At 42.5% G+C, this 27,860-nt stretch overlaps 1 protein-coding gene and 1 long non-coding RNA gene across 5 annotated transcripts in view; one reads left to right on the top strand and one right to left on the bottom strand.

The window, feature by feature from the left end:
* Positions 1–7,843: 7,843 nt before the first annotated feature.
* On the bottom strand, positions 7,844–23,116 carry MSL3 (MSL complex subunit 3). 3 transcript variants are annotated; one of them, XM_044764421.2, is made up of 13 exons: positions 22,845–23,116; positions 21,460–21,542; positions 20,976–21,071; positions 20,549–20,649; positions 19,895–19,980; positions 19,241–19,363; positions 18,493–18,653; positions 17,569–17,727; positions 15,471–15,733; positions 14,520–14,629; positions 11,112–11,211; positions 10,666–10,750; positions 7,844–8,646 (listed from the first exon to the last, which is right to left on the bottom strand). In XM_044764421.2, the coding sequence occupies exons 1-13, from the start codon at positions 22,944–22,946 to the stop codon at positions 8,547–8,549; spliced, it is 1,569 nt and encodes a 522-aa protein (XP_044620356.1). In that variant the 5' UTR covers positions 22,947–23,116; the 3' UTR covers positions 7,844–8,546. The 3 variants fall into 3 exon arrangements, with proteins under 3 accessions (XP_044620356.1, XP_070359407.1, XP_070359408.1); XM_070503306.1 differs by having other exon boundaries at positions 22,781–22,955; XM_070503307.1 differs by lacking the exon at positions 22,845–23,116 and adding an exon at positions 22,459–22,661.
* Positions 23,117–23,373: 257 nt separating this feature from the next.
* The window catches only part of LOC139042806 (uncharacterized), a 64,657-nt gene continuing 60,170 nt past the window's right edge, over positions 23,374–27,860 (top strand). The window contains exons 1-2 of one of the 2 annotated variants that reach the window (XR_011499945.1): positions 23,374–23,503; positions 26,550–26,610. This is a non-coding gene — a long non-coding RNA (uncharacterized lncRNA). Of the gene's footprint in view, positions 26,611–27,860 lie in introns of both variants that reach the window. The other variant, XR_011499944.1, reaches the window with a different exon arrangement.

Here is a 27,860-nt window from a genome sequence, read left to right as displayed (position 1 = left end):
TCTAGAAGCATTTTCACACATAACCCATGAGAGTGTAAATCACAGTAATTCGTCCGGAAAGCAACTTGGCAAATGTATCAAGAACTTTAAAAATGTCTATACAGTTGGTACCTGTGGAGGAGGGAGCGCTGCTACCGGGCTGCTGCTAGGACCAGGGTTCTAGAGGAGGGGCTTTGAGAGCCAAGGCTGTGGCCTTTGAGGAAAGGGGCGCCTCGCGGGAGGCTGCTTCTGGAAGTGCTGATAGAAGGCGTAGGCTGCAACCAGCTGCCGCCGCCAGGGCGAGGTGCCATTGCATCCGGGACAGGAAAAGCTAGGCCGGTCAGGACGAAGCCTTCTCCCATCCTGTCTTCCCTCTCCAGTGCCCTCTGCTGGCAGAAACAGGAAGCAAGCGGGCATAGGAAAACGTGGTTTGCAGACTCCCGTTTTCAGAAAAACGGAGCACAGCAGAGAGTAGTGGATTTGGAGCGGCCAGATAATCACTGAAAAACTGGCAACACCTGAAACCCCTTTAGAATACTTCCCTCAGGTGTACAAAATACGCTGGACATTTCCAAAACAGAGCCTCGATTCCAAAAATCTTAAAGGATAGAACTAAAAAACTAGCATCAGACGTTCCTTTGAGAGTGATTTCTGGGAGCAAGCAAGAGTTTATTTCGTTAACATTATTATTTTACTACTCATTTTAATCATGGTTTTGTGATCAGTCTGGCTTGGAAGTTTTGAGGACAAGGACGTAGTTTTCCAATAGTTTTATTTCTCCTCACTTTTCTATACAAAATGCATAATAGAGTATTACGTCTACAAACCAGCAATTCTTCTCACCAGTTGTAAGAATTTTAAACTAAGAGCAGCTGCATTACAGAGCATCTATAATGTAACCTGACATAAATCGACAAACCTCCGGCAGCGCACGGATATGCTTACACGTGAAAGCAATAGGGTGATGTTGACATCATCCTATCATGACCAGCTGGTCTGGACAGAACCCAAAGGCCAAAGGGTACACACAATTTGTTGAGAAGAACATTTATTATGAGGACAGGCTTCTTGTGTACTAATTCACTTTTGATAGGGGATGTATAAAATCCAAGAACACTTAGCTACCTACTGCTCCAGCAACAACAGTGATTTTCTCCTGTTGACAGAGAGAATGTTGTTTGACCTAACCTTGATCATACCCTGGCATGTTTACCAAGCCATGTCTTGGCGTAGTAAAATGCAGGTTTTTAAACTTGACCTCCCAGTTGAGAAAACCTAAAGAAGGAATTTGCCTCACTGAATAATGAACACGAGGCCCCTGAGAAATTAGTGTAGTGTGTTTGCCTCATTCAACACCATATTTGAAATATTCCTTGGGTGACCAATCAACTCCTTTCCATAATGTCATTAACACTTGCCCTGGAAACCAATTAGCGAGCAAAGTAGCAGACCATGCTCCCCTACTTTTTACCACTGTAAAGTTAACTTTTTAATTCCTAATTTCTATGAGATCAAATAGCAATCCTCAATACTGAATAAAAACACGGGGGGGGGAGGTGATGTGAGATGAGGTAATATAGAGAATGTTTCAAAGAGATTTCAAGTTTTCATGCAGTTTTTCTTTTCTTTTCGATCCCTGTGTTATAAATCTGTCCCACAAGACAACTGCCCTGAAACTTAACACCCAGGAACTCTTGTAAAGCGAGATCCCTGTCTAATGGGGTAATTTTAGACTCTAGAAAATGTGAAAAAGCATGTGTGTGGCCATCCAGCAATTCTGGGTGTACGATCTGGAGAAAGACTGGCATTCGTATACAAGGAAGCAATCTGAATGTCCAACAATGGTAAAGAGATTCATGCAGGGTATTATATCCACGGGCTAGACTCCTAGACAGCAGTTAAAAGATTAAACTGTGTGTATATGTAAAAAATTGATAGTTATGTTTATATACATAGCATTAATGTATATATTATACATATATGTATTTATACATGTATATGTATGTATGTGTAAATATGCATCTACATATATATCAAAAATATGATGAAGAGCACATGAGGAAGAAGTTCCATGTGCACAATGTGAGTCCACAATACACCAAATTCAGGGTATTATTGCCTCTGGGAGAAGGGCAGGGGCTTGAGATCCAGGTAATGGTAAAGGGAATTTTAGCCAAATCCAAAATGTTTTACTTCTTTTTAAAACAGTGGCTGGCAACATATATTAAAAAATAATAATAGTTGTTAATTTTATGGCAAAAATGTATTTTATATTCTCCTTTCTAGTTTTCTGCAAACTTTAAATGTTTTACAAAATAAAACCACATTGTCCTAGCTACAAGATCCCAAAGATGTGTTGCTGTCTCCATTTTCTTTCCCGTTACTTGAGTGGTAGCGGGAGCAGGTACATGTTCCTTTGGTTAGCTGATGGCTTCTGAACATGCCAGAATTTCAGCCAAGGCAATGAAGTTTGAGCTGTTTCATAGATAGGGTACAAAACACATACACCACAAAAGCACATTGCGATGTTAGCTATTGTTGCATAACAAACCACCCCAAAACCCAGTGGCTTAAAACAATAAGCATATATCAACAAAATATGGGTCAGCTGGGTAGTTCTGCTGGGCTCGGCAGATTTTGGTTGGCTTGTCTGTGCATCTGTGGTGGGCTGGTAGGTAGGCTGGGGGTTGGCTGGTCTAAAATGGTTTCACTCATGTTGGGCAGTTGGCAGGTTGTTAGCTAAGTGATGAGAACAACTAGGCAACATGTCTCTCATCATCCAGCAGGTTAGCCTAGGTTTGTTCACATCTCAGCAAAGTTCGAAGGGAGAGAAGGGAAGTGCCTCACTTCTCCATATTTTCCTGCCTCAAACAAGTCCCAAAGCCAGACTAGCCCAAGTTTCGTACATAGCAGAGTAGCTCCCTTGCTGCTATCTATTGGAAGTCAGCCCTCAACACAAGAAAATAAAAGCCAGACCAAATTCAAGCAGAAGGAAAACAGATCCTACCTCTTGATAAGAGAAACTGCAAATTCACATTTCAAAGGTTAGGAACAAGGACATGGGGTGTGTGTGGGTGGGTGTGTGTGTGTATGTAAAGATTTAGAAACATTTTTCAATCCGTCTACCACACCATAGCTTGTTATGGACCACGAAATTAACAAAGGGTTTCAATGCTGTGATTGGTTAAGATTTATGTGCTACAGAATATAAAAGATGAACTATTGGGGCTGGCCCCGTGGCCGAGTGGTTAAGTCTGTGCGCTCCGCTGCAGGCGGCCCAGTGTTTCGTTGGTTTGAATCCTGGGCGCGGACATGGCACTGCTCATCAAACCACGCTGAGGCAGCGTCCCACATGCCAGAACTAGAAGGACTCACAACGAAGAATATACAACTATGTACCGGGGGGCTTTGGGGAGAAAAAGGAAAAAATAAAATCTTTAAAAAAAAAAAAAGATGAACTATCACATATCAAAAGAAGATCTTACTACGTTTTCCCTCTAATAAAGCATTTTTGGTTTTCAGACTTTTTGTACTGTCCAAACACATTGAAACAGCCTTCATCCTCTGACACTAATAGGTGTGTTTCTGTACAGCTCACAAATCATCTCACCCAAAATTATTTTCTGGATAATAATGGACAACCAATAGAGGATGATGACTTGAAATTGTCTCAAAAGTCACCTTTATAATAGTGAAGATTGAGTAGTAAATAGAACCTGCAGGCTGGTGTAATTTACTTGTGCCAAAGCAGATCTCCACAATGACTTATTAAATCATTCCACCGAAGGTTGTAAATCTGAATGAGAAAAGCACAAATCAATAGAAAAACACAGGTGAGCACTTTACTACCTATGATTTTTCATGACCTTCTAGAAGGATGAAGATTGATGTTGCAAAGGAATTCCAAAACATGAAGACTTGTAAAGATGAACTGGCTATGGTTTGCATTATTCTTTATTCGTGTTATTTTTGCTGTCACTAACCTCTGTTTATTAACCTTTTTTGCTTATATCATAATATCAGTACATACTTATTCCTTGTGCCCTGCCATGCAGAAGAATTTGGAAGTCAAAGAAGTTTGAAGATCTGTCAGCTCCATATTTGCCTACGAATGCAATTTTATGAAGGCACAGCACTAGGTTTTCTGACCTTCAGGTGAAGTGTGAACTCAGTGGAGTGAGAAAATGAACCTTGGTCTGCCCTAGGCAATGATGCATGAAAGAAGCCATGCTAGAGTATTGGATCAAATAATCTTTCAGTTCTCAAAAACTGATTTTCATGGTGTATTTCTCTTGAGTTTAAGCATAACTCAATCCCTACATCTCCCTGTTTTAACTGAGATATAATTCACATACCATAAAATTCACCTTTTAAAAGTGTACAATTCAGTGGTTTTTAGTAAATTCAGAGTGGTATAACAAACACTACTGTCTAATTCCAGAAATTTCCATCACCCCAAAAAGAGACCTCAGACCCATTAGCAGTCAGTTCCAATCCCCTCCTCTCCCCATGCTGTGACAACCACTAATCTACTTTCTGTCCCTATGGATTTGCCTATTCTGGACAGTTCACGTAAATGGAATCATACAATACACAGCCTTTCGTGGAGGGAACCCTTTCCCTAGAACCCATCTGATGAGCGAAAGAACTTATGAACCTGATGTTACCAACTGTTGGGGTGCCCTTGCTCTTTCCCTGCCTACCTGGAGGTCAGTCCCAGCCTGGCAACCCATCCAACAAAAGGTCAAATGTACAAATCCATCTCCTGAAGCATTAAGGGAATGCTTGACATTTTGGCAGAGGTCTCTTAGAAGAAGGGAAGGCTTACACTGCAAGTCACCCAGCAAAAATGCCCCCAATCCTTTTTCTGAAGCAGATCCTTCATTGCTTTTCTTTTCCTTTTGTCCTCAGAAATCTGTGCCATCCCCTTGAGTTTACAACTCAACTTCAACAACACATGAACACTTGCTTATTCACCCATTTATAGTAATTGTATTCCTTGCTGTGTGAGGACAGATGTAATACATATGCTTTCAATGCGTGCGATACATTGGCAATGTGTAAAATCTTGATGAGATGATCTGGGCTGGCCTCCTAGTTGAGAGCGAAGCTGGCTAAGCACATCATCTCAGGCCTTGCAGACATTCACTGGGGACTTAACATTCTGCTCGTTGGTCCCACTATTTACACCAATCAGAGAGAAAGCTGAAGCAACGAAATGGCCATTTACAAATTCACTTTGAGTTTAGATGTATTCTAGGGAGGAGAGAGGCAGAGAATAGCATTCTCCTTTTATTGGAAGTAGGTGAAAATACAATTCAGTTAGCTTAAATATGCACTATCTAAGGATTTGTCCCAAGTGAACATCTGGAAGAATTTGGCTCAAGCATAAGACAAGCAGAAGCTAGAATAAAAAGGTGTCTCTCCAACTGCATTGCTTAAAAAAAAAAAAAGGATTTAACTGGTTTATTGAGGAATCTTCTCTCACTGGGATGCAAACATGACTTCCCCAAGTTACTACTTTTAATTTTAATCTGTTGAAACTTCCTTTCCCAATGGGTATCAGATCCCTTACCACCACCTTGCCAGATTTTACAACTGGTGAAAAATTAATAATCAAACCTACCTAAACTGACATCCACACATCAGTTAAATAGTAGAATTATCCATTCTTTCTTGGACAATGGGAAGACTAATTTTGGAAAATGTTGCCATTTAAGGTTACATTATACCTTTTAAAATTCAGAACTGGTTAAAGTAACACATTTCCTTAATATAGAACCTGATTAAAAAAAAATATGATGGTCAACGGCTGTAGAAATTCTCTTCAGTGTATTCTCTCACCAAGGACCATGCCTTACTCCTCCTCATCTTTCCGATACCTAGCAGTTTTTGGCACCACAGTAGGTGGTTGTCAATAAATGTTCAGATAAACTTACCATTGATAAACTAAATATTAAAGGGCAGAGGCCACTGAGTTATTAAAAAAATAATGGCAAAACAGGGTAATTGTACTTCCTCACGTTTAGAGTTGATAACATAATCTAATGACAAATGTCAACTCATAATTTTTTTTGTGTACACTGTACTATGGATTTATAATCTACTTCTGTTCAGAAGTGTTTTGCCCTCACGTTTTTTTCAAAGTCCTAATACAAGGATCTGATACACGAGTTATTGAAATATTATTTTGAATACACCTTTAAATGACTTAAAACATTAACACCATAAATGTGATAACTGAACTGCAAGGTTTGGCAGTTTAGGAAAGTAGCAATTTAAAAATTGACAAAAGGAGAATAATGTATAACTTTTATAAGGATAATCTAGACATTTAAATCATATTTTTAATGATGAATTATTTGAAAACTTATTAGTAATATACAATAAAGGCATAATATTTTGAAGTTATTTAAATCAACCTAAGCTGCAAATAATCAGCTTAAAGGAAGTTGTTATTAAGAAACGTCTTTGAGGGGCTGGCCCCGTGGCCGAGTGGTTAAGTTCGCACACTCCGCTGCAGGCGGCCCAGTGTTTCGTTAGTTCGAATCCTGGGCGCGGACATGGCACTGCTCATCGGACCACGCTGAGGCGGCGTCCCACATGCCACAACTAGAAGAACCCACAACGAAGAATACACAACTATGTACCAGGGGGCTTTGGGGAGAAAAAGGAAAAAATAAAATCTTAAAAAAAAAAAAAAGAAAAGAAACGTCTTTGAGGGAAGAAAATTTTTCATTATTAAAACGAGGGGGTCAGCCTGGTAGCATAGTGGTTAAGTTCATGCACTCCGCTTGTGTGGCCTGGGGTTTGCGGGTTTGGATCCTGGGCGTGGACCTACAACAGCACTCATCAAGCCATGCTGTGGTGGTGTTCCACACACAAAAAATAGAGGAAGACTGGCACAAATGTTAGCTCAGCAACAATCTTCCTTGGGTAAAAAAAAAATGTTAGCTCAGGGCCAATCTGCCTCACCAAAAAAAAATTGAATTAACTGTAAACTCAAGGTATATAACTATATGAATGCTCCAAGAGACAGTCTGTGTTCATTTCATTGGGGACATTTAACAAGTAGATTCTTGTAAGGGAATTTTTTTTTCTTCTTTTCTGGGCCATGAATAATTAGTGATTAAATTTTTTCAATAATTCAGAGCATGCTGCAGGTGCACCAGATTTAAACATGCATTGCATAAACCAAATGGAGATGAAACCTAGGATGAATCCAAATGCTACTCCAGATTAGACACCAAAAACCCAAGTCTTACTTAGCAACTAAGTGCACTGAGATGATGTCTACTCTGATTTAGAGGTTATGATTCTCACTGATCAGTGCATGCATAAGTCTCTCTGATGGAACCATTTATAGCTTTAAAAAAAACTTCCCGTGGCCCTTGTCATTCATGATCAGTGATCTTGGAAGTTAAGGTCAAGTGAACTGACCTATAAGAAAAGGCAGGGGCTCTATTCAAGGCTTGTGTGGTACTAGTATCCCTTCAATTGTGTTAGAACTTTCTAAAACATCCCGGGAGAGCGAGCTTGGGGGAGGCATGTAAGAAACAAGGATGAGTAGAAGGGTGACTTCGGAGACCAACAGCTGGTAACGATGGAGGAGGATAAATGTGTTGGTCCCAGACCAGCCACGAGTACAGCAACAAGACAGCAAAGAGCTGCACCAACTTCTAGTAACCACCTCCTAGTCAAGCCGCCAAGTGAGGCAAAATCAAAGAAGGAAAGGAAAACAAAAAGCCTTAACAAAAAAGGCACAAAAGCAAAACAAAACAAAAAGTTATGAGTCAAAAGGTCACCTTACTGTTCCTCTGCAACAAAGAAAGAAGACAAAGCCAGAGTGCAAACTCTCTCCTGGTTCTTTCCAACGAGATGGGCAATTCTTTATTTAGATCACCAAAAATAAGGTTTTACAGAAAGGGAACCATAACATTACACAACAAAGTACAGCTGTAAAATCTCAAACAAGACAGGAAATGCTTTATTTAGATCACCAAAAATAAGGTTTTAGAGAAAATGAACTGTAACAAGCAAATGTATAGCTGCAAATTTTCTTTTGCCATCAATATCAATTCCTCTAAAATATTCTGGGACTACCTTGCGGTTTCCAAGCAAAACTAAAATCTGTTGGACAGAGTTGCTCGGCCTCATCATAGAATGAAAACAGTTTGGAAAACAATTTCGCTTAATGCTAACAAATAACTAAAAAATGTGGTTATTGCCAACAAATAACTCCAACGTCTACTGAAACAGCCTAACCTAGACACACTTTCATCAACGTTTCACTGTGAACACAGCTGCTCTTTTCTCACCATCACAGATCACGTGTACAGTGGCAAGGGTCAGATGTTGGAGGCCGTTCAGGTACCTAAGAAGTAATCCTTAACAGAAATAACTACAGTAGGTAAGCAACTCAAATTAATGGGCCTGCCTGTCAGAGCTCCCCAGGGAGGGCACTGCGTGTACTCTGTCTGAAGGCCCACCATCTCCCTAGCTCTTCACTGGGAACCGAGAACACAAAGCTCGACAGAGAAGCTCTTCTTCCAGAACCATTAAAAACCTTAATAAATAGCCCTGGGGTTCTTGGTGCTGTAGTGTGCCTCACAGGCAGCGACATAGGCAGACTCTGGGAAGAAGTCATCATGGTATTCTGCTAAAAACCTGGAAAAAGAAAAAAATGGCCCTGATGATCATCACAGTAAGGACTAAATACCAGCATGCAAAATCTTAACTTCCAACCACTCTAACTTTTCACTCTTACTTGGTATTGGGAAGAGAAAAAATGAATATAATCCTGATGTCTATATACTGATTACTTTCATTGCACACATCCAGCTTCTATGTTAATTACTATTTCATCAGAATCCTTTCACTATGAAGTGTACAATAGAAATAGAATAGAACCCAAATTCCGCTAGGTGGCAGTCTTGATTATATAAACACTTCTGTGCAAAAAAGGCTTCAGTGACTATTTTTACATTTTCCTGCTTCAAAAACAAACTATAAAAAATAAATTATAAACTCAACAAAGGTCACTTGAGAAATCTGCAATGCTTATATGGGCTAAGTTAAACCACAATTGAATGGTATAACTAATAAAGAGCGTTTTGTGTCCTAATTTGCCATGCCAAAAGGTGTTACAGGTCCAGCAGTACCAAAACTTGTAAACGAGACTGACTGACGTATGACACATTTGAATGTTAAAATATGGCCAGTCACTCAAGAGTCTGCAATACACAGATACCGTCTTGACTCTGAAGTGTGAAAGATTTCACCATAGAGGGCTAAAACATTCTCACATGAGCCATATTAACTAGTAACCTAATTAGCTTCATGTTTGTTTCCCCAGCCTCCTCCCATCTGTCCAAATTCCTAAAAATGTAAGGATAAACCTCTACAATACCTTCTTTAGTAAAAACTGAGTCAAAATTCATTCAAGAGCTAACTCTTTTTCTTCTTTGATTGTACCCTTTTTATGGCAATTACTGAGTCCACTGATTCTCTAGCTGATACCTTTGGATACATTTTCAAAACCAATTACTATATTTACTTGTGAATCTTTCTAAGTTACTTCCTAAAACCCTAGTTTCTATTTTGTATTGGGCATACCTCAAAATTAGCAGGCTTTCTTATGCTAACTTGAAGCTATCTCTTCACATTTTATTGGCAATATTTGATTTCAGCTTATAAAATTTTTATGCTAAACAGAGTTGTGGGTTTGTTTGAGGGGGAGGCTAAAAGGGAAAAAGGTATTTTTGAAAGTTATTTCTAATAAAATGCTATAAAGTCTAATTTCATTCACAAACACTTGATTCAAAATGCCTACATAAAAGCATCTTTAAAAAACTCCAAGATCGATTTCTCTGACTGGAATGCTCTCCACTATGTGGTAAATCCTACTTGATTAGTGCTTTAGGTTGGGGCCTGACTACAAGGAAAAGGGACCCCTTTAAAGAGAAGGAAGAAACAAGGTCAGGAAGATAGGATGAGCTGGGTGAGGCAGGGTGATGACCAGCCTTGAAACCCAAGGAGAGGAACTGGTCAATAGATATCTGGGTGGGAGAGAGCTGGGCCACAGGCATAAATGAAGCTGGGGCCTACAGCATGGTGGGGCGAGTGGGGGGGGGTGGCGAAGAGACTCGGGGCAAATGATCCTATGATATAATAAAATGACAGGCTCTGTCAGGTACAGAAAACAATACCTTTCTCTGAATTCACAAACTGTCAGCAAAGACTAATGGTCATTTATCTTAACTCTAAAGGAAACACCAAAATCCAACCTGTAATTGCTAATATTTAAGTTAGTTTATAATATGTACAATGAAGGAAAGTCTAACATTTAAGATACTCCTGAATAAAAAATCTAAAACTAAATTATCAACCATTCCTACTGTAAAGAATTAATTTTCTATTCACATGGTTATCCAACTAGATTCTTCTAGTGACACAAAAAATTTTATCTCTGTACAATGAATACCCTTGACTCAGAAACCAGATAAATTATGGAAAAAAGAAATAGGGAAAAAATCCCCTATGTTACAATTACAGTTAGAACCAACCATACTTAGGTAATACTGCTACTATTTAAAATACCAGAGCTAGCTTTCACATTTGTTAAAGAGTTCAGAGAAGTCATATATAAGGTGGCAGAGCTAAGTTTTGACAAAGGAATAAAAATACCTCAGAAAGAGATCAAAGTGCTTCAGTAAAGCCTTCAGATTCTTCTCAGAAAAGGACATCTTTCCAAGGATTTCTGGAAGTTTCACTGCATTAAAAATAAAAGCAAAACCATTTATAATTGGCAGAATCTGGCAATGGGCAGGACACACTCAGGGATTGTCTGGGTCCCTGTTTATCCTTATTCGACCTGAAATTAACATCTACCTTATCAAACAAAACCAAAAACTATTACTGAAGATAAAGGTGGAGTAGTAGTACAAATATTACAAACACACTTTTAATGAAATTTAAGATTTATTCAGTGTCCTTTTTTTGGAAGAGGTTACCTTTCAATGATTTTTCTTAGACCCCCAAATTACCAAAAGATGTACATAAGCTAACAAGAGTGTTAAAACCAAAGCAAAAAAGGGGGGGGGGAGAAGAAAGCAGGGACCAGGATTCCTTACCAAACAATCGCAGCAAGTGTTGTGCCCCGTAAATGTAAGAGGGTGGAGGTGGCTGGTCACCTGGGGGGTAACTGTCAGGTACCAGTTTCCAAGAGAGGACCTGGGAAAAGCATGAATTAAACGCTTTATTTATCTTAACACTCCATTATCAACAGACACTAACATTTGGAATCCTGGCAGCACTACGCATACTTTGACATTATCAGGCCAGCAGACAGACAGACGTCAGCGTCACATTCTCACCCCCAAGCTTCCTGTCCCTCTGGCACCTCAGGAGTTGCTTCCAAGCTGGACCAGAAAATGGGAGTAAATGGTGACAATAAACGGATGTGGAACTTCTAAAGCCGCCCCTCTAACTTCCCATGAAGCTCGTTCGGGGTATGATCTCAGGATATAGGAGAGTATAATGTATTATGGTGAAGAGGATGAAGCTACAAAATAATTAAGTTCAATACACTTGCAAAAAAGTAAATACACACTATAATGTGTATAATTATCATATAAATACATGGAAAAATACCAAGATGTTAAGTGTTCATTTCTCAGTGGTGGAATTATGATTTATGGGGCACGGGGGATAGAGGTGTGTCTTTCCCACATAGATTACATGTTAGCATGCATATTACATCCTTTTTACTATAGTATTTTCAAAACATGTTTTGCCTTTTAAATCAATCACAGGAGGATCCATCTTCCTTGATAACATGGAGACACTTCTAATCACCTAAAAACTATGACAATAAATTGTATGTAAAGGAAAAAAATGCCACTACATCAAAATAAGCAAAAGCCTATGAAAGCAAATAAAAATGAGGGGGGAAGACTCAAAGTTAGATTAAGGAAATATTTGATTTCCTAATTCTCAACAGCTACTACCTATAAATTAGCTATAATTGATTTGGTCACTTTGTCCCTCCTCCTTTATTGGAAATCTTGCTGTATTAGAGAATGAAGCAGTAAAACACAATCCAAAGATGTTTTCAGTAATATTACCATTGTTGCAAGATTCCCTAATTTCCTGCTACGTTAGATTCACTTTGGAAACTAATTTGACACGTTGAATCAAGTGAAAACAGACTTCAACTCTCGTAACTGATTTCTTTTCCTTCACTCTGAATTTCAGAACAGGTGGATTTCGGACTTTTGTTAAAGTAAGTTGTATTTCAAAACTCTCTGCTGAGCTTCTGTAGAAACACTTCAGCAAATTACAGACCTATTCTATTGAGTTGCTGCTTCACCTTCCGGGATCTGTCAAGTTTAATCTGGAAATAGTAGGGCCGAAGGAAACCCTCTACAAGACAAAGCAGAAGAATGCCAAAACCACCCCGGAAGCTGAAGTAGTCAATTTAACAAAATGAAATTGTAGAAGCTAACAAGTACCACCATGGTTCTGATGACTCCATGCTGAAGGCCCTGGCTTCAGCTCTTGCCTTGCTGACCCCACCCTTCTGTGCTGTAGACTGACGGCAGGGATATGATTTCAGCATCTTTATGCCATCCCCAGCACCTAACCCCGTGGTGCACACAGCTGAAGCTCGGGAACTATTTTGACAGTGATACCCGAAGTGAACATTTGGGAATTTGCAATCATTGGAAGCACGAAGCACACATGCAAAAGCAGGTCATTTAGCCAGTTAGCAAGCCAGTTGACCTCACTCACTCAACTCTACATTTCAAAGTAGTGTAACATCTATCTATCAAAGGTACATTTCGTGGCGGAAACCAACAGGTTTCCACCGAAGGGATTTTCAACTGGAGTGTGCACAGAAACCCCTTGTGCATCTTAAGGAGAAATGTGTGCGTCCAGACCCTCCCCTGATGCCATGGGTCAGCGAACAGCCTTGGGAGAAAGTCTCAGGTGATTTGGGTGCACAGCCCCAGTTAGAACACACTGCTATAGAGATTCTTCCGAAGGTGGGAATTCACTAAGGTCTCATGAATCACCGCGAGAGCCGGCTGCACTCCCCCACCATTTACCAGAAACCCTGCTTTTTCACCAGAGCTTGCAGCTGTACCTATAACCACTAGATGGTGGGCTTGCACCACTGACCAGAGTGGGAATGGCCACCCCCTCCCCCCCCCCCCCGGCCCCCGCCTGAACATCCAGATTTTTAAAAGAAAGGAGATTCCCCTTAAACAATAACACCCGCAGGGCTTCCTTCTCTGAAGAAAAAAAACCCGGGACATTAGGGACTGCTAGTACTAGGAATGTCCTAACCTTCCCTCAACACATCACTGTAAAACAAATTGGGTTTTCTAGTTTCTCTATCAGAGATCAGCCAGCTATAGCCCTTAGGCCAAATCCAGTCTGACCCCCTTGTGCTAAAAATGGTTGTTATATTTTTAAACGGTTAAAAAAATCAAATGAATAATATTTCATGACATGAAAATCATATGAAATTCAATTACCAGTGTGCACGAATGAATTCTGGGGGCACACAGCCACCCCCATTCATTTATGAGCTGTCCACACCACTTTCATGCTGTAACAGCAGAGTTGGGTAGTCTTGAAAGAAGGCTGTATGGTGCGCAGCCCTGAAAATAATTACCATCTGACCCTTTACAGAAAGTCTGCCAACCTTCATCATCAAATGTTCTCCCTGCCTAGTAAAGCCATCTCCCACGTGCACAGAAACAAGGAAATCCCACCTCCTAGGTGAGATTAACAAAATATCCCAGGGACTAAGACATCTCCTGAACCCCTGAAACACTCACTACCTAAACATCAGTTAACAGGCCTTAAAAATAGAGTTTTTAAATGAAGTTTCCTTGTCTGTAAAATGGAAACTTGATGGCAAGGTGGTTCTTGGGAATTTGAGGTAATTTAGGTCAAATGCCTGGCACAATGCTGGGCATACGGCACGCCCTCAAAGGGATGGCTATTAATTAGTGTTAAGGATGGATTTTATATTTTTAAATGGTTGGAAAAACACCAAAAGAAGAACAATATCTCATAACATACGAAAACCATCTGATATTCAAATTTCAGTGTCCATAAAATTTTATTGGAACACAGCATGCCCATTCATTTACACAGTGTCTATAGCTGCTTTTGGAGTTGCGTAGTCTTGACAGAGACTGTGTGGCCCATAAAGCCTAAAATATTTACACTCTGGCCTTTGCGGAAAAGTGTGCTGACACCTGTTCTATAAAATGAAAATATTCATATTTCAATACTTGCACTTATTTAAGATAAAATATGACTAATTGTAGGGCTGGAACGCTAACAATTTTCTCATTTTAAAAATCAAAAACACAATGTTAAACATCATCACATGAACAATTTTGTTAATATTCACAGCAAGAGCAACATAATGCTTCTAAGGAAACCCAATTTCCTCCCACAGGACTTAAGCAACCACAGAAGGAAGGACACGCTGGGGATGACAGCAAATACTAACGCTTTACCTCATTTATTTCATTTGTTCTTCTGCCTTCAAGGGTGGCAAACACCGTACTCCCTTCCTTACTAGGGGTCAGAGGAACAGGTGAGGATGATCTGCTATGCACAGGTGTCTCTTCAAAAGAAAAAGATGTTAACTGTTTGCTTGTAAATCACACAGGTACTGAATGAAAGACTGCTGGAAGACGGTTACAAAATCAGAGAAGTTATTAATCTTCAACAATAACAGTTCTCTATTATAAAAGACAGTACCAGGAATATTATTTGGCAAAAAAAAGACCACTTATTGTATGATTCCCTTGATACAAATTCATGCCCAGAAAAGGCAAGTCCATAGGGACAGGAAGAAATTAGTGGTTGCCTAGTATGGTAGATTAGGGCTGGGAGGGGAAGTGGGGAGCAACTGCTAAGGGACTCTTAAGGCAGAGCTAGGAGCCGGCCCCGTGGCTGAGTGGTTAAGTTCGCGTGCTCTGCTTCAGTGGCCCAGGGTTTCGCCAGTTTGGATCCTGGGTGCAGACATAGCACCACTCATCAAGCCATGCTGAGGCGGGGTCCTACATGCCACAACCAGAAGGACCCACAACTAAAAATATACAACTATGTACCGGGGGGGGGGACTTTGGGGAGAAAAAGGAAAACTAAAATCTTAAAAAAAAAAAAAAGAGCTAAACCAGCAGGCGCCAAGCATCCAACTGCAGAGCTGAAGGTGTGGTGGGTCCTCTCTCCTGCCAGCTGCTCCAGCTTGCAGGCTAGGGAAAATGCCTCATGAGCCTCGGTGGAGGGTAAACTCCTGACTTGAATTCCCACAGCCGAGTGGACAAAACTGCGTGTGACTGTGCACTCACCTCCATTCTTTCCCCAGCCCACCTGCCGGCTGGACTTCTTTTAGGAGCTCAATTTCCAGCCCAGACCAAACACAAAGGAAATGGCCTTCCCATACCCAGGAATGGACCTACTCTTCTCCAGGTGCAGGAACAGCTTGGGCATGCTGGAGGACGTGTCCTGCTGCCGGCGCTTGGGCTGAGGTGAGGCGCTGCTCTCAGACAGCCTGTCACAGTTGGTAGAGTGGCGTGTGGACCGCCTCAGAGACTGCAAGGCTTCCGGCTCGGCTTTGCGCCTTTTGGGGGTGGCTGGCTCACCTGTAGCTGGCTGACTCTCCGTGGACTGTGGTGTGGATGGATTCAACAAAGGTGGGCTCGGAGAGAGCTCCTCCTGGTTCCTGTGAAGAAAGAGGGGAGAGCATCACACACGCTTGGCCTGCAGATAATCTCTGCAAAACCTGGAGTGGTTCACAAATGTCCTCCTTCAGAAAGAACAGACAACACACTCTCAACTCCACTCCAGGAGGGTTATAAGCTTTCACTTCCAAATGTGCCAAAACAAATGTTTTCTTAAAGAGTAACTAGACATATGAAATCATTTTAATCCTCTCACTAACTCCATGAGGCATGCTGGGATTAAAGATCATGATGGCCCTTTTATATTTGTCTTAGAGCAGTGCTTCTCAATTGGGAGTGATTTTGTCCCGCCAGCGGACACTGGCATTGTCTGAAGACAGTTTCGGTGGTCACAACTAGGAAAGTACTACCAGCATCTAGTGGGTAGAGGCCAGAGACACTTCTCAACACCCTACAGTGCACAGGACAGCACCACCACAGAGACTGATACCATTCAAAAAGTCAAGAGGGCCAAGCTTGAGGAAACCCTGGTCAAGACAATAAGAACAGCACATTATCTCATCACAATGTAACGATTCACAGGACTAGAAAAGCCAGAAGCATCAGCTGAGCTTTGTGGGACACAGTCCACCTCGGACCCTGGGAAGCTTGAAGTCTGGAGTAGGGCATGGGGACACTGACACAGGTCCCCAGTGAGTCGCACAGGCCTCTCACCTGGGGTGAAACCAATGTAGAAAAAAAAGGCAGGCTGAGAAGAGATGATCATGAGGCAGACAGAACCAGGAGACAGGAGCCACAAAGGGAAGGGAGAAGGGGACAGAGGGGAAAAGTGTCCGATACAGAGCATGGTATATGGCAAGTGGCAAGTTGTTAGTGCTCTCCCTCAGGGAGCAGAGTGAGAATGGGTGGTAGTAGACACAGGCAGGTGATAAGGAGGCAAGAGGGGATTGATGACAGGGCCAGACCGGTGGTGCAGCGGTTAAGTTCGCATGTTCTGCTTCTCGGCAGCCCGGGGTTCACAGGTTCGGATCCCGGGTGTGGACACAGCACCACTTGGCAAAAGCCATGCTCTGGCAGGCGTCCCACGTATAAAGCAAAGGAAGATGGGCATGGATGTTAGCTCAGGGCCAGTCCTCCTTAGCAAAGAGAGGAGGATTAGCAGTAGTTAGCTCAGGGTTAATCTTCCTCAAAAAAAAAAAAAAGGAGATGGATGAGTGGAATTCACAAAAACAGACCACCCTCTCAGGAAGAGAGGCATGAGGGAGATAGGGAAGTAGCTTATACAGATAAAGGTATAGACGTTAGGTGAGGGGATTTTTTTTTCCCTCAAAGAACAGATTTGGGCATGCTTGGTCACTGCGGGAATAAAGTGGTGATGCAGCAGAATGAGAAGGGAACTAACCTTTACATGAAGGCCAAAGGTGGCCAGCCCTTCACAAACTTTCTCATTTAATAATAACTACCCAAGGAGGCAGATTTTCTTTCCACTGGACAGAGGCAGAAGCAAGAGACTCAGAAGGTACGTCCCCAAGTCATACAACCAATAAGTGAGGAAGCTAAATTCAAACCCACATCTTCTACCGTTCTCACCCTGTGCCCTCTTCACCCCACTGTCTTTGGAAAGATGGGGAAAGCTGCTCAAATCTAACCAAGTTCTCACACTGGAATCTTCACTTGGTAAAATCTTCCAGAGCCATGTGAAAGCGAATGATGACCTAGCTGACCCAGGAATAAAACCCACCAGTATAAGTAGTTTTCAATGTTCTCTCTCCTCCAAAGATGTTGGCCCCACAGCATCAAATGGCAATCTTCAAAAACAGATCCAACTGTTTGACTGCTGACATCTAATGGTCAACCTGCAGGCTGTTTAACTTACCTATTAGTATTTGTGGCACTTTCTTTAATTGGAAGAAAAAATTTGGATGATGTCACCTTTTTATACTGAACTTGTTCATATGGATAGAGCAAAACCAATGGGAGAGTATAATCAAAGGTTATTCTTAATCCATCCACCATCTCCTTACAAAGGTCAACGCTGGGAGGATTAAAAAGAAGAGATTAGAGATGCAATAAATACTTTCCAAAGTGTCATAATGAAGTTGCACATTTTTAATAAGGCAGAGTTTTAAACAACACTATATGTTACACCTACCCAAAGAATGAATTTGTAGATGCTAACAATAAAGAACTAAATGTGAGAATAGATCTATAATATAAAGTGCAGAAAGTACACTAGTAATGTTAACTAACCACACTGAACACAAGTGAACACGGTCAGTGCCACAAAAGGGAGCCCAAGCAGCCTGTCCTGCAGGCGGACAGACCCCAATCACTGGGAGGTGAAGGGGGTGGACCTGATGAACTACTCCTAACACTTGTTTCAACTCAACCAATCTACCTCTGACTCTACTCCAGCTGGGTCACATGCACAAGGCAGACAATGAGGACGATTACTCTGACTGGAATAAAGACTTGCTTGTAAACAAGCTTTAATACAATTCTTATCACCCACTCTGGTGCTTCTCGAGGAAAAGTTCTCTCCCTAAATTACATCACTGAAAAACAACTGGTCTGGGTGTTGAAGCAGAACATACACCCAATGCATCCCGACCAGATACCTGAAGTTATTGAACATTCTGAAAAAGGGACAATATTTTGATATTAAATGAATTATTATTAAGTGATATATTAAATGAACTCCAAATTATAAAAACGGAGACAGTGTTACCTGTTCTAAATGGAAGTCACTTCTCTAATCCACAAAAAACCATGAGACAGCAATTTCCCCTCCCCAACTCACTTCTTTTCTGCTGGAACATAATGCACATTCATGTTAGCATGTGGCATAGCATGATGGTGACGGGGTCTCTCATTGGCTGAAAAGGCTGCATTGATAGCAAAGTGCTTCACGTAGGATTCCAAAATAGTTATGATGTTGGTCTGGCACGGAAGTTTCACTAACTGTCATAAAAAATATAGACATCTGATGTATGCATCTCGTTATATAAACCATATATTCCAAGAAACAGTGATCTTGTCTATATCACTTTTTTAAGTCAAAATTAAAGCCAATGCTGTTTGAAGAGAATCTTTTAAACAAATATGCTTTGAAGCTCTTTGATTTTTTTCTTCTACTTATCATATCCCCATGTGGATTATAGTATTAATTTTTAAAATAAACATAAGCAGTGGTTCTTATCTTAGTGACCCATTAGAGCCACCTGGAAAGCCTCTAAGAATACGTCCACAGCCGGCCTCAACCACAGATCAATTACACCTTAACCTCTTAATTGCCCAGGCATCAGGATTTTGCAAAGCTCCCTAGAGAATTCTAAAGGACAGCCAGGGGTGGGAAAGACTGTGCACGCCTTAATTTAATTAGCAGGAGATCACTACAGACAGAGAATTTTAAAACCCAACTCAACACAAAACATAGAATATGAATTTCATTCCTCCAGGATTCTCAATTGTTTGAGTCTGTGATTGCAAAATATGGCTAAATGAAAGCTCCATTACAAATCCATGTTTTGTGTGTTCCCCCTGTATACCCGTTTCCTCCTGTTGATATAGTAACAATCGTCCTCAAGCTTCTTCTTCAGAACTTCAGGGATTTCTATAGTTATTGTTCTTTCTTCCATTTCCCTTTTTCTGTGCAGCTCTGGTTCCTCCTTCTGCAATATCACAATTCCATTTTTAACTACTTAAAATAGTAGGAGAGCTTATATCCAAAGAAAGACTAACACATGAGAACCTACTATGAAACAAACTCAGTTAATCCTCAATGTTTACACCAGTAATGATGTCACATGCTCTAATGAAAAGTACATTAAAGGTCAAAAGTTAACTCGTTTTAGGGCACTAACCACAATGCAAATGCTTATTTTGTTTCTTCCCCATTTAAGTTTACCAGTGGGATTTACATTAACTCTAAAGGCAGGCAGAAGATGCCAAATTCTGATACACAACATTTAAAAATTAATCACCATTATAAAAGTAAAGTTCACAATTTCATTGGAAAGAGGTAACTATGATTTATGAAAACACATTATGAGCATAATGAGCCACGAAGAGGTTCATATGGCGACTATAAATAAGGGTATGGTCCCTGAAGCATCAAGTATAGCTTTATAATATTTGGTTAAAAAAAGTATTTTTACAAAAATACCAGGGACAAAGATTTTTTTACAACAAAAACTTCATACCACTTCAGTCTTTTCTTCAATATCACTTTCTTCACTTATTTCTTCATCCTTTTCTTCACTACTGTCACCAGAGGAACTGCTTATTGCTAGGTAAAACAGAAAATATCAGGCAAACCTGCATTATATACTTCCTTGACCCTTACACTTCTTTAAGGTGGAGTGTGTGTCCTACTGCTGGCAATAATAAACTACAGTCCTGCATGTGTTTTAAATGCTGAAAATACTGTACCTTTCAGAATAAAAATTTGAGAAGTATAACACCAATTTCAGTGGCTGCAAAAACCACAACATTAATGATCTAAAAGTGTTTAGTCACCTAGGATCCTATGGTTCTCTGTTGCATTCATTAAGTGCGGCCGAGGCCCGGGAGGTGCTAAGGAGAAAACACAAGGGGTTCTACTAACTGACCCTAAGGGGCTAGTATAAACACACTGGCCAAGAAGGCAGTGGTCATGAGCATGACTGATGAGGTCAAATTACGAACTTATTGACTGCTACTTTAATTGTCAAAAACAAAAGGGTAAATGTTACATGTAATGAGCTTCAAATGTTTCCCTGTCTAAAATTTCAATGAATCCTCCTCCTCAATCCTGTGATATAAAAGAACTAGATAACACTTCTTTTAGCCAGAGAACATGAAGTGAAGCCACTCACAGTTTTCATCATTTTCATCTTTTTCTTCAACGGGGAGGCTTTTTAAGACAGAGTCAACGCCAGGCAATCTGCGTCGCTTCCTCTTTCTTCCTGTGCTTCTCCTGAAAAACGTCAACAAGGCTGAAATAAATTTTCACCTTGACTGATATGGGTCTGGAGGGAAAAACCACATATAACAACATGATTCTTAAGTACCTAAAAACTAAACTTTAGAACATAAACGGCGCTCTTCATTTCAGAATATTATACAATAACCTCTCTGAAAACACAGCAGTTATTTAGACTACAATAGAAACACTAACACACTTTAAATATGTAAAATTAATAAACCATGTTTGCCATATTTTTACCTTTAAATCATAAAAATTCTAAACACTAAGAGAAAACACATTGAATAACATTTATATCATGATTTTTGTATTCTTACAGGCGAGCTACAGCTTTTCTTGCCAATTTACGCTGTAATCTCCGATTTTCATCGGTGTCACGAAGGACATGATCTTCAGCTGCCCATCTATCCCAGCTAATCAAACAAAAAAGGAAAAGGATGTAAATTCAGTATTTCAGTTTGATATGAAACAAATGCTAAAAGCACCTCACAGGAACAGAAGTGTCCCATAATTACATTTTAGAAAACTAAATATTTTTAAATCATACAAAAAAGATGCAAATAAACTGAAAAAGGAACTCATTCAGACACAGAAGCAACTGGCGTTTCTAGAATTACCCATAGAGAATCCAAATATAATCTACTTAAAAGTAATCATTCTTCAGAATAGCAAAGTTTGATGAAAAAGCAAAAACAGGAAATGAAGCTTTTCTACAAGTGTCTGTAAAACTTAAAGAAGTTTGCAACGTTCCTGTGCTGCAGAGGTTATCAATTTTCAGTCTGGTTTAACAAATACACTCACCTTCTGTTCCAACCATTAAAATGGATTAGATATTCTGGGATCTTTCTGCCCTTTTCGTCTTTCCCAACAATAACATCGACAATCTGAAACCAGAAAATATTGCCCACAAATGACAGAACATGCAGAATATTAGAAGCTAGATCGGAAAAACTAGATCATAGACCTTTTTCTAAAAGAAAAGAAAGTATTCTCTCCTTTTTTAGACCGAGAACTGGGTTGAAACATTTTTCCTTTCAATTCCATTTTTTTCCCCTGAGTGGATGCCTCAAAATAGGAAACATCCCTCCAACCACCCCCTGATTGGTCTCTGATCGTGAGAAGAGGATGCAGCGTCTGAAGCCACTGGCCGGCCGATTTGTCACTAACGAGAGAGTCCATGCCAGACAAGAGAGCCACAGCCCTGAGACCTCTGGGAGTTGTAGTCTCCCCGGCTCCGCAGCGTCCAGGGCCTGGGAAGGCTGGCAGGAGATTACGCCATCCCTCCCAGCGGTGTCCCCTCAGGGAACATCTGGGGCAAATGATGGGGCGTGGCACCCCTGGGGAGACTAAAGGCAGGGAGGGAGGAGGGACAGAAAACAGAGACAGGAGCTGCGGGGGCGGAGCCCGAGAGTAGAACCCGCAGAGCCCGGAGGCCTGGGGAAGTCCCCCAAAGGGCAGCACCGCCCAGACGCACCTGGGGCCCTGGGGACCGGCGCCAGCCCCCACCCCCGGACCGCGATGCCCACACCCTCTCGCCATCCGGACCTGAGGAGCTGCGGATGTGACTCATACCGCGACCCCGCCGCCCCCGAGACTTACGGGGACAGGCAAGGGGCGCGACTCGGGGATTGGAAACCTAAATGCTGCAAGGCCCGAAGGACGAGGCACCGGGTCAACCTTGCCCTCGAGGTGGAGGGGGAGTCGTGGCCTGCGGGAGGGGTAGGCCCTAGACACGACTAGGGCCCCAGGGCAACGATATCGCGAATCGACGGCCAGCGCTGTGACGCTATGGATTAGGACCTGGCTCGGTCGGTCAGGGCGTCGCACGGGAGCCTACACGGCGCTGGACCGCGCAGGATGAGGAGAGATTTAACGCCAAGGCAGAGGCGTCGGCGAGCAGCCTCCTCGACGCGCGGCGCTCGCTGGCGTCGCGCGCGCAAACCGACGCCGCGGCCCCAGCCTCGCGACACCGCACGCATAGCCCCGCGCGCCGGGCGGAAGCGGAAGCGCCCTGGCCCCAACTGCCCCGCGAGCGCCCCCTGCCGCGCGCGCGGCGCCGCGCAGGCCGAGGAGCCGCCGGCAGGGAGCGCCCGGGCCCCGCCGCTTCCCCAGCTCCGCGCACCCGCATCCGCCTCCGTCCCGGGGGCCCCCGGCCCGCGCCTCCCTCTGGCCCTCCGCGGCGGCACCTTGGCATCGTACAGCACTCGCGCCTTGGTGGGGTCAGGCTCGAAGCACAGCACTTTCTCCCCTGAGTGGAATTTAAATTTCATGCCCTCGCTCGCGCTCATTTGCTCATCGTGGCGGAGGGCGAGGCTCCGGGGCGGGCGGAGCGCGCGCGGTGGGGCAGAGGGGTGGGGGCGGGTAGGTGGCGCGCAGCGACGGGGATGGGGGAGGGAGCGGGGAATGGCGGAGGCTGCGGCCGCCCCGCCCTCGGTCCCGCCTCTGCCCGCCCCGCGCCGCTGCCGGACCTGGGAGCCACCGGGCGCGCGCACTCCCGCTCGAGCGCGCCTCCGCGGGTCCCCGCCAGGTTTTGGGGAAGGCGGGCTTCCCGCAGAGCGGCGCCTCCCGTCCTCGTGGGAAAGGCGGCTGACGTGGGCTCCGCGCCGGGCGTGCGCTGTGCGGCCGGGACGTGGGAGGCGCTTAGCAGAGAGCCTGCCTGGCTGCGCTGGGGCGACTGCTCGCGGGGAGCTCCGGGGCCGTGCTGCGTGGCTCCGCAGGGAGGACCGCGGGCTGGAGTCGGGTCTAGATGGGCAGTGGCCTTGGGCGGAGGCATGAATAAGGCAGCAGGGCACCCCTGGGCAAGGACAAGCAGGTGGCAGGCTTGGAGTTCCCCCGGTGACAGCGGGTGAGCAGTGGGCGGGGAGGCTGCTGGGTCCTTCTCAGGCCGTTAACATCTTAAGTCTCGTCTTCCGGCCTCATTTCCCAGCCTCAGTACTCTCAAGAGTTGCTCCCTCCAGGTCTTTCTTCTCCAATGCATTGAAAACTCCCTAAAGGCAGGAGGTACCTGCTCAGAGAGAGTGCTCAGGAGATATTTGACGAACGAATGACAAATGCTGGGAGACTTCTTGAAGGGCAAACGTGCTCGTTTTTTTTTTTCCTTGAGAAATGGAAAGTCTTTGGGTAGCGTAGTTACTGGATTAAGACGGGGCTGGAGACCAGCTTTGAGGCTCTGAGGTCATAGTGAACTAACTGCCAGTTCTCCACACACTGTTCTCTGTTCTTGCCTCCAGAAATTTTCACTTGCCTCCTTCTTCACTGGGTTCCTAGGAGGAACTCTGGGGCGCAAGTATTGCATGTCATGGCTAAACCATAACTGAAGCATTAGTGGGGTTTTTTGCTGTTTTTAAGTGGTGTTTTTTTAAAAATGCTTTTTTGGTGAGGAAGATTGGCCCTGAGCTAACATCTGTTGCCAATCTTCCTCTTTTTTCTTTTCTCCCCAAAGCCCCAGTACATAGTTGCATATACTAGTTGTAAGTCGTTCTAGTTCTTCTGTGTGGGATGCTGTCACAGCATGGCTTCAGGAGTGGTGTGCAGGTCTGCACCCAGGATCCGAACCAACAACCCTGGGCCGTGAAGCAGAGAGCACAAACTTAACCACTCGGCCAGGGGGCCAGCCCCAGCGTTAGTGTTTTTACTTTTCTTGCCAGTGAATGGAGGTTTTCTCTCCAGATTCTAACCTTTTAGAGCAAAACCTTAGATGCTATCTTTTGTTTCTCTCCATTGCCATCCCTTCTTAAGTCCTTGAGAAATGCTTTTTTCCCTGTCCCCGTAAAATGTCCAAGAATGCAAAAGCCTTCAGGATCCTAAAAGCTACAAATCCCACCAATGGCAGCACCCCTTGCAGCTCTCCCCTGGATTAGGGCCCTCTAGAGAGGTCTCCACCTCTAATGCGGGTGGAGCATCCTTTTCCCTCTCTGTGTAAAGGCAAAGAACATGATGGGCTCTGGGATCCAGTGCCACACTTGTCACTTCCTAGTTTGTGACCTTAGACAAGTGATTAGCCTCACTGTGATGTACTTTTCTTAAATTTAAAGTGAAGATAATAGTGGCTCCTACTTCATAGGGCTGTCTTAGGAATAAATCAGTCCATTCAGCATACATGCCTTTGTGTAATGCCTGCCGTATAATTAGTCCTGGGTAAATGCTTGTTATTAATATTAGGCATTTCTGGATCATTTCTCCTCCCCCATTCATTCATTCAACAAATATTTATTGAGCCTCCTGTGTGCTAGATCCTAAACACACAGAATAGAATACAGATATTGTCCCCGGCCTCAAAGAGGACACATTTCAGGAGGGGCAGAGGAGCATGCAAGCAAGTGCAAGCCTCATACGTGCTCTGATAAAGCCGGTTTAGAAGAGAGCAGACACAAGTGCTTACATCCCCCGAGGAGGAGGGAGAGTGTCGTAAAAAGCTCCAGAGAGGAAGTCACTTGTTAAACAATAAACTAAAGTGTATTAAAATTTTTGAGTTTATTTGAGCAAACATCTGTTGGAATCTGGCAGTGCCAAACGAGGTGGCTAGGAGTGCTTCACTGTCAGGAGCTCAGGCAGACTTTTATAGAGAAGAGGCAGAAGTAAGGAAATTATTGATTGACTATAGCTTCAAGTCTGGTTGGCTGTTTGTGATTGGTGGTCCTTAGAGTTTTGATTTTGTAACCTCGAGGCATTTAGAGGCTTAGATTTTGGTTTGTTTACATAGGCCACCACAGCATTAGAGCCACCTCAGTCTAATGGCCTCCTTGCTTAATTAACAATTCCCCTCTTTTGGTCATCATTTCATACATGAGAGATTGACCAAAAATTTGATGTTAGTGCCAATCTCAGTCACCATCAGAGTTAAGTTGCTCTTGTCTCATTGTGAAACTCATAGGTTATGATGTCAGAGCCATGGAAGAATTGTTTTTTGCCGTTCATCTCGTTTCTGTTTGTCCAGGCACGATGAGCCCACCTGATGTACTGCTGATGGCTGTGAACATGCATTTAAGATCTCTGAGAGAACATAGTGCACAAGGGAGATTACAATGACAACTATTAGGAGGATAATACCAACAGACTTAGGGCCCCCAGGAACCAAGCCAATTGGTATCAAATAAATCAAAGAATGTACCTGAAGAGGCATCAACCTGTTTTAGCCAAGTGGCTTTTTTGTTAATTTCCTGTATTTGCTACAATACTAGAGGCGTTGATCCAGGTACAGCAGGAGCTATTTGCTATGGCACAGACTCCATGTTCAGCTAGAAGTAATTAAAGCAATTCTATTATCTAAAACTACCTTAGCAAGAAAGTCGAGGGACTTTTGTTATGTAACTATGGCCTTTAGCAGTACATTCAGTGATAGTTGCCAGAGTTAAGGAGCACTGTCTTCCCATGCGTTAAGAGAAAAAAACAAATAGCAGAAAGGCAAAAGGAATAAAGGTTTCATATTGAAGATGAAGGTCTTGATCCATGATCTTGGGAGAGCTGTCCACCTCAAGACGCCGTCTGCTTCTGGGGAGGAACCTCTCTAGTCAATTTTAATTTTAGGTCTCCAGCTGGTGTGCGCTTCCAAGAGTCTGGAGGAGCCCTTTTTAATTGAGGGATGTGAACCTAAGGTTTAAGACCCTGAAGGTTGGCTGCCGTCTGGGTAGTGAGGAGGACCTTGTGTGGTCCCTTCCAAGGAAGTTCAAGAGCAGTCTTCGTCCTTAGTGATTCTGCATCAGAAAAGTGGGAGAAAATTGGAAACATTGGTTTGGACACTAGCAGACAGATATTTGAGGAAACCAGGAGAATTCAGGATCCAGTTCAGTTTACAGATACACAGTTGTTTCCTTTCATGGTTATTATTTCTAAGAAGATTTAATTACATATATTAATTAAAATTCTTAACCCTTAGAATCGTTTATTTTCAGTGAAAACTAAGAAGTAAGTGAAGTGGACTGTTGCACCAGCACTCTGTGGATTGGCAAATTTGTAAGTACGTTTCACAACTTCTAGCCCTATGTTCTTCCTCACAGTAAGTTTTACAATGTGGCACAAAACATGTTTACTAATAGATCCAAATATCTTTAGTTCTGTAAATGAAAGCCAAAAGTGGATAAACTCATATTCAGTAATTGATATTTCAATATTTTGTCATTTAACTTATCTCAGTATAACTTTAAGCCTTCAAGTTACCAAAAAAGATTTTGGAAACTATTTTTAAGTAGACATATCATAAAGCATAATTATTGTTGAAAAGTTCATATAAACTTTTACTTACATCTATTTAATTTACTTGTTCTTAAAAATTATGTTGAGTTAGCCATGAAAATTTCATGAGACATTAAATGGCTAACCATCATCTTAAGTTAACTTTCTTGCTGACAAATTCTGTAACAGAGATAGCATGAGCTTATTCAACTTTTAGTAAACCTAGGTAGAATAGAAGTATTACATTTAATGCTGACAACTCTAAAGGCATGCCTGTTTTAATTAAGCCAACAAACTTAAACTAGCTTTTATTTACCAAAGATTATCCTAGATCACATGAACTTGAAAAACATTTGGGTTACTTTCTGTATTTCTGAGCATATACTTGATTTATATAAATGCTTGTTTGTCTTTAAGCCTATTAAAGAGAGCTCTTTACAAATTCATTTTGGCAATACCATCTGGAGGCAGAAAAATATCACATGTAGGGGAGGAAGACATTTCCTCTACCCTCTCTGGATTCGTCTGGCTGGAGAACGAATTAAATTCAGGAGACAGAATAGCAGGAGAAAATTAAACAAAGCTTTATAAGGACCATGGCCCGGGGCCTTTCCTCCCAAAGGAAGAAAGGACACCGAAGTGGGGTGCACAGAGTGGTTATATACCCCCAAACAGGATGTTTCACATGTGATTGAAATGTCCCTCCCACAATAGTCACAAGATTGCCCTGTCGGCACAGCTCTTGATGGACACAGCAGGTAGTGGGTCTGCTATCTTGGAGGGTGTAGCAGGAGGCAAGTCTATTGTCTCGAGCTGGGTGGTCACAGGTGAGCCCAGCAATCAGTTCCTAGCCTAAGGAAAGATGCTTAATCCTTAAAGAAATGCCAAAGTTGGGAGGGGGAGGGAAGTTGCACCTTAATCTCAAGGGCCTTTGTTCTTGCCATAGGGAATATCTAAAGTAGATATACAATGCACGCTCAACGGCCTCCTCGGTCAGGCCCTTTTGGAAAGACAAGGTCAGGCCGAATTAG

Source organism: Equus asinus, chromosome X (assembly GCF_041296235.1).
Source record: "Equus asinus isolate D_3611 breed Donkey chromosome X, EquAss-T2T_v2, whole genome shotgun sequence".
NCBI lineage: Eukaryota > Metazoa > Chordata > Mammalia > Perissodactyla > Equidae > Equus > Equus asinus.
The sequence above is the reverse complement of the archived record's forward strand: the minus strand, read 5'-3'. Positions and strand labels throughout refer to the sequence as shown.

Coding starts and splice junctions, on each gene's coding strand:
- MSL3 (XM_044764421.2), bottom strand. CDS start 22,946: ATGAGCGCGAGCGAGGGCATGAAATTTAAATTCCACTCAGGGGAGAAA. Junction 19,981..20,548: donor AGATGAAAATGATGAAAACT/GTGAGTGGCTTC, acceptor TGTTTTACCTAG/CAATAAGCAGTTCCTCTGGT. Junction 18,654..19,240: donor ATATCAACAGGAGGAAACGG/GTATACAGGGGG, acceptor TTTTTATGACAG/TTAGTGAAACTTCCGTGCCA.